We start from the raw sequence: 11,259 nt of genomic DNA, 5'->3' as shown, positions 1-11,259 counted from the left end.
ATTTGGTGTGCTTTACTAGTGACTGTCCCAAAGATAAAAAATATTTCACTCAGAATAATGGTCTGTGAAGAACACCCCAGAGGCAAAGACCCCAGGACTACAAGCAGTTTTATTGCAAGTGGAATATGTTTCTATTTGTTGTAAGTTGATTTTGTGTGCGTTTATGTGTAGGCTGTGTAGATGCCTGCCAATTACTCTTGTGCACCTTTTGATATTTCATAGCAAATTAAGCAGGGTTTACCTTTTTGGCTCCTATCTCTGTGAAGTACAACTTCAAAACCCTTTATTTCCTTCATTTTTGGGCAAAGTTATCCTTTTCCCCAGCAGCAGCAAGCGATGCAGCACGAGCTCCCGGAACAGGGATAGCATGGACTAGCATTAGGCTGACTCTGCTCTCCGGGACTTGACCTCAAGAGGCTGCAATCCCGGTTTGTGGGAGTGAATTCCCAGTTTTATAAGGTGAACCATGATCTTGCAAAATCAGATCTGCGGGAGCAGGACGCTGTATCTGAAGAAAGTAATATCTTCTGGTTTTGCTAAATCTGAGCAATTTCTGTGTGGGAAGGAAGCCCCCTGAGAGGCAATATGTACAAGTAGAAAATGAGAGGACTTTTGGTTCTGGCGTTGCAGAAAGCTCTTTTCCCACAGAAAGGTGTGAGTTTTCAGAAGGGGGATGCCCCAGCTCCGCTTGTTTGGAGGACAGGCACCCACCATTTGCACACACAGGACTTCTGTTTGCTGGGGGAAATTTGTCCTGAGGAAATACGTGAATACACACTAAAATTCCAGGTTGTATTTAAGTGAGGAGGCTTGGCTGATATTGTGTTATACCATACCGAAGACTCACACCTGTACAGAACTTAAATATGACTTTTCTATCCCATAATGAGTATGAAAGCCACTGGGTTCGGTGCAGACAGAAAGCACTGCCTCGTGACATCTCCATATACCTGTCTTTCAGTATTCCTTATAATAATTTCATGATGGTAAAACAACAGCAATATCTAGCTCTGGTTTTACTGCTGCTTCCCCAGACTAGAAGTCTATTTGGGAGGAGTTAGAAATCCTAGATGTTCATCTATTTAAAAAGGAAATAAAGATTGTGCAGTGATGTCATTTAAGCGCATCTTGATAAGAGTAACAGAACGAGCAAGAAGAATAAATCATCAGCACAGCTTAAATATTTGACTGGATATTTTTATATTAAGAAGAAAAATACGTTGTTTTTGCAAGCTTTGAAAAATTTAAAGTGTCTGTTGCTCTTAATGAATCGTTTAAAAAATGTCAGATAGTATGAAAATGATTCTATGATTCTAAAATCGGTTATCTTCAAGTACAAAGAGCAAGTAATTATTTTTTAATTATGTGCATGAAAAGAGGGATGTATTTGTTTAAAGACCTTTCAGATTGTTTTGTCTCTATATACAGTTAGCCTGGCTTTGGCATATATGTGTATGTAGATGTTGCATCCAGCTACCACAGGAGTCTTTGGATTGTTTATAAGTCAATGACTCAAAAATCTTTAGTGTTTTTTAAAATAATTTTTGAAAAACAAATTCCTGTAAGTGAAGAAACATAGGACAGGACTTAGGGGGGAAGAAAAAATAAAAAAATTCGTGACTGAATACGCAGAAACTCAGTAACATCTCTTTTTTTTGGTGAAAATGAAACTGGGAAAGGTGGGTGGTGAAGGGGATTGCTTAGACATGTGAGGGGGTTACACAGACACCTCTTACTGTGAGGTGTGTGCAAACCCAGCAGAGGTCAGATAAAATCCTGGATTTTTATAGCCTTTTCCAAAGGTGGGGAAGGTCAGCAGCCTGGCATGTTGCGCGGCGGGGCTGTAACGTCCGTTACACATTGACGTGCCCGTGAAGCATTTACCGTGGACAGTTAGAGTTCTTGTCTGGCTGGAGATGCTCTGTCACCCCGCTCACCTTGTCCTCTCTCCCACAGGCTGCGTGAACACCACCGCGCCGCGATTAAGGTGATCCGCAGGATGCAGTACTTTGTGGCAAAGAAGAAGTTTCAGGTGAGTTGTGAATAGCAAAGCTCCCGTTCTAAATAAACCCTTTTATTCTCCTGGTTCATTGTTTCTTCTAGAAACTCAAGAGAGGCTAACACAGTTCCTTTGGGTAATGGTGAGCTACACCCACTATTCTCTCCCTCCTTCAATGGGGTGGTTGTTCAGCAGCAGGTTTAGTCAGCTGTGGAGGCACTGGAAGTGGGCTCAACTCCTGAAATGCAGTCTGAATTAAAATGTTATTTTCTGCTAATGGACTTGACCCTTAACCCTCTGTTATCGCTGTCTCCTTCTTGCAGTGCAAACATTCTCATATGTCTCCATTAATTCTGAGCTCTGTGTTACTGTCATGCCCACTCGGTAGGATTAGAGATTAAAATACTACCTCAGCCTTGTTTCTGTCTCTTACTCAGTGATAATGAAGTCCTGATAAGAAACCAGGGTGGAAATTTGTTTGTGCACTGGAAACTTTCCTTTCCTTTTTCCTTCTGCATAGGTAGGAGACCTCCTTCCCAGTTTGTGAGATATCAGTTCTCTTTACCCCTCTAACATATGTTTCCTGTGTGTCACTTCACTTGCTGTCATTGCTGTACATTGCTGTACCGTAAGCATCTGGCAGTAGCTAATTAACCTTGTTGCCTCATCTGAATAAAAAAAATTGTGACTTCAGGAATACAGTTTCTAAATCAATTTCATTAATCCAGTAAAGGCATGTGTCAACAGCCTTCAACTTGATTTAAACCAGGTGAATATATATATATGTAAGAAATATTTTACTTACAATTAATTAATAAGGGACAGTCTCTGGAGAACACGTTTCACAACTGAAAATATAAAGAAAAGAGAGGGGCTTAGCTGCCCACATCCATTTTCATATAAGACCTCGCCACCACTGCTTACAATAGGCTAAAAAGCTTTCCTACCTCTATCTAGAACCCCCAAAACGGGACAGTGTCCTTTTTCCTTCCAATCTGAAGGGCACAAAGTTTAGAACCAAGAAGCAGATGATGAGGAGGACTAACAGTGTGAGAGATCATTGTTTCTGTAAGACTTGCTGCTACTTCAGAGCCGTAATTCTGGCTTCCTCACTGAAAGTTAGAAGCATTGCTTGAATTCTTTAGCAATTTTCTACTTAGAATCTTTTTTTTTTCCCCCCTAAAATTTATGAGCTGATTTATGGCTAAGACTGCCAGAGCTTTTCAGAAATTTGTTTCAGGTACATGTAATGCAAACTGTCACCATTGAAGCTGAAATCTGCCATGTCCATGTTATTTAAAAAAAATTTTTGTAGTCATTTTGTTGAGAAGCTCCTGAACATGCGCTGGCCAACATTTGTAACCTGGCAAGCACCGTGGCCCGTCCCTGTGACATGTCCACTGCCTCTCGGTGACAAACTGCCTGAACATGGCCAGTCCCATTGCCCTTCAATTTATTTCTCATTCTAAAATCTGATTTGTGATCCTTGGCTCCGTGGTGATTGCTGAATCATTGCTCTCATCAATTTAGATTGTCAAATATTAGCCATGGTATTAACCAAGCTGCTTTGAAACAAGACATCCACACGTTCTGAATATCTACCTCCCACCTGGCGGTTGTCAAAAACAGATTTTGAAAATCTGGGTGCAACATTATCCACCTGGCAAATAGACGAAACTCCCCCATGGCAGATGATTTGATAGAAGCTGAAAAAGCATTTCTTTGGCTGAACAGAATGGGACTATTCAGTTCATACTTAAAACTTGTTTGTACTCGGTATCCCGGCTGCTGAGCTGGCTTCTCAATTGTACTCACACTCTCTCCTCTGCAAAAGACCTGGTCCTGGCCGTCTGCAGAATCCCTCGGCAAGGTTATCTCTCATCCTTCTTTAGTGTCTTTCTTCTTTCTGAGCTATCAAAGACCTAAAAATGTCAGTTAGGCTGAGGTGAAATATGTCTCAAGGCGTTCCTGCCTACAAGCAATACGCCGCTGTTCCTGTCAGAAGCAGAATCTCCAACAGGGACGTACAGGAGATATCTAATACTTCTCTATAATTTCTGAATACAAGGTTATGACCATGCTTAAAAATTCGGAGAGCGCCCAAGGTACAGTTTTCAAAAGCACCTACGTAACTTAATGCACAAAGTCACCTTGAAATTCAAGCCACGAGGTGCTTTGGCAAAACCTCTTCTGTAATTAAGAGATAACCACTGTCGTAATTCTTTCCTCAAAAGTCTGCTGTAAATCTGCTCTGTTCTATTGTCTACAGGTAAAATAATCATAAGAAATGAAAGTGTTTAAACATGTGCCAAGTAATGACTGTACAGTTTTTAACTGTCCAGCGCAACATCTGACATTAAGGTGAAGCAGAAGATGCTTTTTCAAAATGCATCTTTCAGCATTTAAGTGGTCTGGCATAGCTGCCTTCTAAGCGTTTTCTGTTTATGTGAAATGTGTCTTCCTAAAAGAAAATTGACTTATTTTTTTTCTATAACTCTTAAAAAGAAAAAACAAACCACCAAATTTCAGCTGAAGTCCATTGGGTTGTTCATGCTTAAAATTAGCTGGAACGTAAGTAATTGCAAGGCCAGCACTTAAAAGAAGTATTTTTTAGAGATGCCTGTGAAGCTTTTGGCGAGGGGAAGCATAGGAAGAAAAGAGAGGAAGAGGAAAATTTTGCAAAATAGTTCCCAGCATGAACCCAGCATGCTTCTTAAACTATACCAGCTGCGTGCAGGATACACCTGTATGCCTAATTTACCTAGATCCTTTTTTTGTAAGAGCTCAATTAGTAACAGGGGATGATGGCACCACAAGGACAAAAGTCAGTTAGAAAGCAGAGCCTTCCTGTTTAAAAAAAATAAATAAAATAAATAAAGAGAAGCTAAACAGGGATACAAACAAATTTCAAAGGACATGAAACAGCAGTTCTTTGTGAAGCATCGCTCTTGGGCATCATTTCCTCTTAAAAAAGAGCACAAATTTCTCCTTTTCTTTTAATTTATGCTCTATTTTAAAGTCCAGGTCTGCATGTAGTCCATATAATGATGTCTATGTAGGAACCCAACATACTATTATATAGAATTAATAGCTCTTCTATGGATTTCTTTATGCTCTTGTAAAGTCTGAAGGACTGTTTCAAGCTGTGTAGGGTATGTCATATTATTGTAGTAGTCGGCACAAGTCCTGTGCATCAGTCAAGGTGAATAGGTCACAGCTAAGGAAGAATTCTGTAGATCATAGGGAAAATAGTAGGTAGAAATTAATGGTTTTCTAGGCTATGTTCACCCCACTTACCAAAAATAAATTCCATACAGTAGTTATTAATCAGATGTCTCTGTCAGAGTCTAACTTTACAGCTGAATTTCAGAAACCTTTGTCTTCCAGTTAGGAAAGTTTCTAAATGTCTAAAGATTTACGTGCACGGATACAAGTGGGGTGCCCGTCACAGATCCAGAGACCAGGGATTTGGTCTGATTTTACAGTGTCATTTTGAATTTTATTTTTTTTTTAATCTGTCCATGGAAATTCTTCCTGTTGAGTAAATCAGTTTCCTTCTAAAGTTTGCCTTTAACTCGTGTTATGTTGTTCACCATGGCCAATATTCTATACGTAGCATAAACTAAAAACGCAGGCTGCAGTCCCACTGATGATGCCAGTCACCGTTGCCTGGTTTTTTACATTTTCACTGGAAAAAATTTGCATTTATAGTCTTACTGTTTATCGTCATATGGAATTCATTTGTCACGGTATGAATCATGAATTGTGTGTGTAATCTTTTCTAATCTCCATACCGAGCTGTACCAAACAATGTAGTTTCGAGTGTCCTGTCCTTCAAAGGATGTCTTGCCCATTTGATCTGACCGTTACTTGGTTACGTTTCCCTGAAATTCCCCTTGCACGGATTCCCCTCGCCCTTTCCCAGCTCTGCCTCCCTGCACACGCGGTCACCGGCGAACAGCAACAGCCTGCGGTGTGCATTTAATATTTAGCACTGGCTTGTATGCCCTTTGCACATTTTTCCTGTATTTTAACTCCTTAAAGAAGATTTTGCTGGGAGTATTGCTTAATTAGCAGAGGGACATAAGTAGAGTAGTTAAGGAAAGCTGTGGGCCTGGCTTCTGCTGTTGTTTCTTCAGTATTCATCCATTACCCGCTGCTGGTTTTTGTACTTCTACAACACTCATGTTGTTAACATCGAGAGTGTTTCTCTGGAAAGATCAGAAGTAACTGCAGAATAATCAGTAGTGACTATTAGATACCCTGTCCTACTCAGAAATTAAGCTTCAGCCATAAATTCTGTTCATTCCAGGTTTTCAGTGCTGGTTTTGAAGAGGAAGCAGCAGCCCAGAAAATGAAAACCAGGCAGGGACATACCTGCTCTTCCTACTGCCAGACACCTGTGTCTGGATGGCAGGAGAAAACTCTACATCTTTATTCTTCCTGAACAGCTTTTCTGAATCTGGAGCTTTCAAGCTGATCGTGCAGATTTCTCTCTTGCTTATTTATAGTACAAAAATAATCCAAGAATTTTAGGTTTTTTTTAAATATCAGCATGTTTACAGTGCTAGTCCGGGGAAAGACTTATGGGCTTATGCCATCGTTGAATCATATTTCTTTCTTCGTGGATGTTAGTAGTGATTTATATGTGTTTAAGTGCCTGGGGTTCTTGGAAATTCTTCAGTGTGCTCTTAGGTTAGACTGAAGCAATTCCCATTCTTGTTTAGCCTTCCGCTAGAGAGTATCTCACATTCACCCAAGGTTTGCAGTTGGCTTTAAGGGATCTGGCAGACTGGAACATAACTTGTTTGGTTATTAAAGTGATGATTCCTAAAATGTGGGAGCTACCTGCCAGGCAGGTGCAGAGGACTGCATGAAGATGCCACAGCCTGCTTTTTATAGTATATCCCGCTGCCCTTTGGCTTAAAAAAAGAAGGTATTTGTGGCCTGGAATTGAGGAAAACGTGCAGCGTGTAAATAGCGTTAAGCAATGCAGAGACATCTGCTTTTGAAGGACAGGTGGAAAAATAGTTCTGAGACCTCAGATGGGATGCCAGTTGTGGTGTGTTAGAATCTGCCACTGTAAACTCTTTTCCTTGTTCTCAAAAGATGCAAGAAAGGAAAACTTGTAACTCTGTTACCAAGATTTTTACTAAACCTTGAAAAATTATCTACGGGGTGTCTATAGGCAGCATAATGAATGAGTCAGAAATACAGAATCACACACTACTTTGGGTCAGAAGGGACCCTTAAAGCTCATCTAGTCTAACCCCCTGCAATGAGCAGGGACATCTTTAATTAGTTTGGATTGCTGACATTGAGTAGCATTCCCCCCCGCCCCATAAACTATGTACAAACATGAGTTTGAAAATACAATCATGGCAACAATCTAGGTATCTCCAATATTTATACAGTCTTAAAGGATTTCAAAGAATTTAGTGTTAACTCTTGAAGAAACTCTACCGTAGACCATTCCTACATCCTTGCGGCTTAAAGACATGGGGGTTTGGTTGTTTTTTATTTTACAGCAAGCTAGGAAGCCCTACGATGTCCGAGATGTTATTGAGCAGTATTCGCAGGGCCACCTCAACCTGATGGTGCGAATCAAGGAACTGCAGAGGAGGTATGTCCGTAAAGCTCAGTGTCTGAACAGCAGCAGAGGGGTGTTTGTAAAGAAGTGGGGGATCGGGGTGGGGGATCAAGCCTGACAGGGATACCTGTGCCTTACTGGTAGGACTGAGCAAAGTTATGGAATATGAAATGGCATTCAAGTAGGGTTTTGTCACACAAAAGAAGAAAAGAAGAAAGGAAAGAAGAGGCAAAGAGCCTAAAAGTCTGATGGTTGGGGCTTAGAGTTTTCACTATGCATATATGTACATTATATTTCGTTATATAGCTTTGACATCCACTAGCTTTGACCATCCACTGTAATCCCTGTGTGTTAGAGGCTCTGTTATACGGACAGAGTGAAAGACTTTCACTCCCGAAGAATTGTGCTTGAGCAAACTGAAGGGCAACAGATAAATGCAACAAGTAGCCTGCATAAGAAAAAGGAAAAGGGGAAACAGTGTGGTTCACATGGAAAAGTGGTGGGCATGGTAAAACTTCACAGTGGTTAAAGAAGCTGAAGACTAATATAAATCTAATCCCATTTGGGGGTTTTTTTGTGGGTTGGTTTTTTTTCTTTTATTGCAAGCTATTCTTGGCCCGAAGTTATGGCTTCTCTTACAGTGCAAACCAGAACTATTTGAACTTCACTCTGCTTGTCTGTGAAAAGGTCTTCTCACTCAAGAAAGCAAAGATGCTGGTTCAGGCTAATAAAATCTAAAAAATATTCTTTCTGTTTTATAGATTGGACCAATCCATAGGGAAGCCGTCTCTTTTCATCTCCGTCTCAGGTAAGCTAATATGAAGGCTGTGTCTAAAGTTAATCTGATGAAGATATAATTAATGGAAAACACTTGTTAAAATACTTTTTATTTTGGTGCCACATTTTTAAATGGTGCCAACCAGTTGCAGTTAGTCACCAGCACCTTTAGAATCGTGTTGTTCATGTTTAGATGTTTAAAGCACCTACTTCCACTGAGGTTTTCAAAATGCTGGTTCTAATCTCTCTGAGTCACCATCTTTTCCATACTGTTTCCAAAAATGGTGCGCTGGGATTCCAGAGTTCCTACAAAATCAGTAATATTCACGAAGAGCTTTGATAGCTTTGAAAAGAGACTGAAAAAGAATCAGAAAGTACTAGGTTTGTTTGTAACAAGTCTGGCTTATGAAAACTCCCAGTTAATGTCATTTTCAAACTCATGTTTCTACAGAGTTTATAGGGGGAAAAAAAGATAAAATGCTACCCAATGTTCACGTTGGCTGTAGAGTCTTCTGCATAGTGGCAGATTGTTTTTAAATGGCAATTAAAACTTTAACTAAATTGGAAACAGTTTTGTTCTCCCAGGTTACAGCATAAAGCTAAGGTTGAAAGCGCCTTAAACTTCAGAGCTATTAAAAGCCACGGCGTGGGCTAATGCTATAAAAAGAAACAAAAAGCTACTTTTAAGGAATAGAACAACCAGCCCCGGCAAAGGTGTTCGGTTACGCCGCGTTGGTGGGCTAGTGAAACACACCCTGTTGTGGCTTGCTGCTGTTTTGTTAAAGCACCATATATTAATTCGACAGTGTTTCTTGTTCCACAGAAAAAAGCAAAGATCGAGGGAATAACACGATTGGTGCCAGGCTGAACAGAGTGGAGGACAAGGTAAGGCTCAGTTCGACGGGCGGTGAATGAGGACACGGTCTGTGATCCAACAGTGCTTGTTTCATAGGATGTAGGGGGAAAATCCAGCTTCAAACAGAGTTGAATGCTTGGCTTTTCCAGGTGATGGAGTGTAATTTTTGCAGCAGATGGCATTTTTCGTTCTTTCTTGTCATTTTAGCAGAATAAGAAAAAAAAAAAACAGACTTCAATAGATTTTGGTCTCTTCTGGGACTCGCTTGGTTTTTTGATTTTTAATTGTATGTGTTACACATGTCTCAATGCTCTGCTTCCTTCCTCCACAATAGATAAAAGGCTCCGTTCCTTTAATACCTCGCTATATTGCGCTCTCTATGATTTCCCTTTGATCGTTGCTCTGTTGTTTATATAACTCCACCTACAATTCCTTAGAGAGAGCGATAGCAAACCTTGTTCTGTCGTGGTTTTAAGTCCTTATGACAAATGGAGTTTCTCCTTTCAAATGACATGAAGGCAGAAAAAATCAGACTTGTTCTGTAATCTCAAATTAACAGTTAAGTGCTTTGTAACCCTTTACTTCAATGCTGGTTCCGCTTGAAAAATTAAATGACGAGTTGAGGCTACATCACTGTTAAAAAATACGGGTTTGCCTGTGTTGGTATTAAGGAAAGAAGGGGAGAGTTAAGATAAATGGTTCAAAACCTGGTCATTATAGTGAATTGGTGAGGGTGTTAAATAACTTTTTCTACCTTATTTCATGCGTATATCTAAACTGTTCATTCATTATTACGGAGTGAAAATTTTCCTTGATGAAAGAGCTCTTGGAGTGTTTCATCTACAACTGGAAGCATGTGCTCACCTCGTGAAGGATTTGTTCTGAAGAAATACCCAGCAAATATTTTGCAAACTGAAAGAGATGTGAGCATACGCGTACCTTACACATCTCTCCTTAAATACTGAAGATCAGCTCAAATGATAGATCTCAGAACTGTACCTCAATCTTTTGGAAATCAATAGCGTTTTCAGGGAAATTGGATTCTCGCTCAGATCTGTAGTTGTGTTTCTTACACGTGGAATCACTTTCCGGAAAGTTTGGATTACGTGTATTTCTTTTCTGTCCGTAGTGTCAACTAAAAGTTTGGAGCGCTTAAAAAACGTCTTGTGACTCTTGACAGAGAGCAATGGCTTTTGATTTTGGACAAATCATTCTCAAAGGGCTGCTGAAAGAGCTTCCCAGTGCTGTTTGTGAAATCTCCAGTGAGCCTGGGAAAGTTTTGGTGTATTGGCCTGGAGATAAGCTGGATTTCGGTTATTAACAAATTACTCTTTTTATGTCGTTACAAATAAGTTTGCCCTGAATTTATAGTGACTGTTGTTTTATGTCTTGTAATGAGACTGTAAACCCCTCCCTGTTTAATTTTAGTATAGCCGGGTTAAATTTTAGCCTCGTTTTAAGTAACAGACCCTTCTTTCTTTGCAGTTGCATGAGGTCATCTGTGGTTTCAGAGCTGTATGTTATCTGCCCTATAGAGCTAGTCCTATCTGCAGGAATTTTATCTGAAAGTAGCTGAAAGGCTAAAAATAGAGAATTTCGGTTGGACTCAGCAAACAGTTGCGTGCATGACAACACGCTGGCAACGCTGAAATCACTTTTTTGCTGCACTTGGTGGCCAAAGCCATTTTTGGGGGTGTTTTTTCTCTCTGAGATTGACCTTTTCTTTCCCGTAAAGTAGACAGTACATGATATGCTTTCAACATAAGAAGGCTATCTGTGGCAGCTGGTTTTTAAGGTGGCTACGTGCTTTCAACAGTTACATCCCATTTGGTTTGTGAGTTAGTTTTGAGTCGTGGGCTCCTGGAGGAGAGATTGTCAGTGCTGCAGGCTAACATTTGAAAAATCTCCTTTAGGACATTTTAAAATGAGCTGTAGCCTTCTGAAATTAATGGGATGCTCCTGCTCCAGCGAGAACTTAGCGGGTCCTCCCTGTGCCACAGGAATAAGCCGAGTTCTTCTCATAGATCTTTCTCGTTA

The 11,259-nt window shown here is 40.3% G+C and overlaps 1 protein-coding gene across 1 annotated transcript; it reads left to right on the top strand.

The window, feature by feature from the left end:
* Window positions 1–1,916: 1,916 nt before the first annotated feature.
* LOC104275975 (potassium voltage-gated channel subfamily KQT member 1-like) lies at window positions 1,917–10,543 on the top strand (the record flags this gene model as incomplete). Its single annotated transcript, XM_009872103.1, has 5 exons — window positions 1,917–2,032; window positions 7,528–7,622; window positions 8,351–8,397; window positions 9,190–9,251; window positions 10,403–10,543. Coding segments are annotated over 5 exons (461 nt in total), but the record flags the coding sequence as incomplete, so codon positions are not given.
* Between the last annotated feature and the right edge of the window lie 716 nt (window positions 10,544–11,259).

The sequence above is a fragment of the Apaloderma vittatum genome, unplaced genomic scaffold, assembly GCF_000703405.1.
Source record: "Apaloderma vittatum isolate BGI_N311 unplaced genomic scaffold, ASM70340v1 scaffold21570, whole genome shotgun sequence".
In the NCBI taxonomy this organism is placed as follows: domain Eukaryota; kingdom Metazoa; phylum Chordata; class Aves; order Trogoniformes; family Trogonidae; genus Apaloderma; species Apaloderma vittatum.
This window is presented reverse-complemented; position numbering and strand designations above follow the sequence as displayed.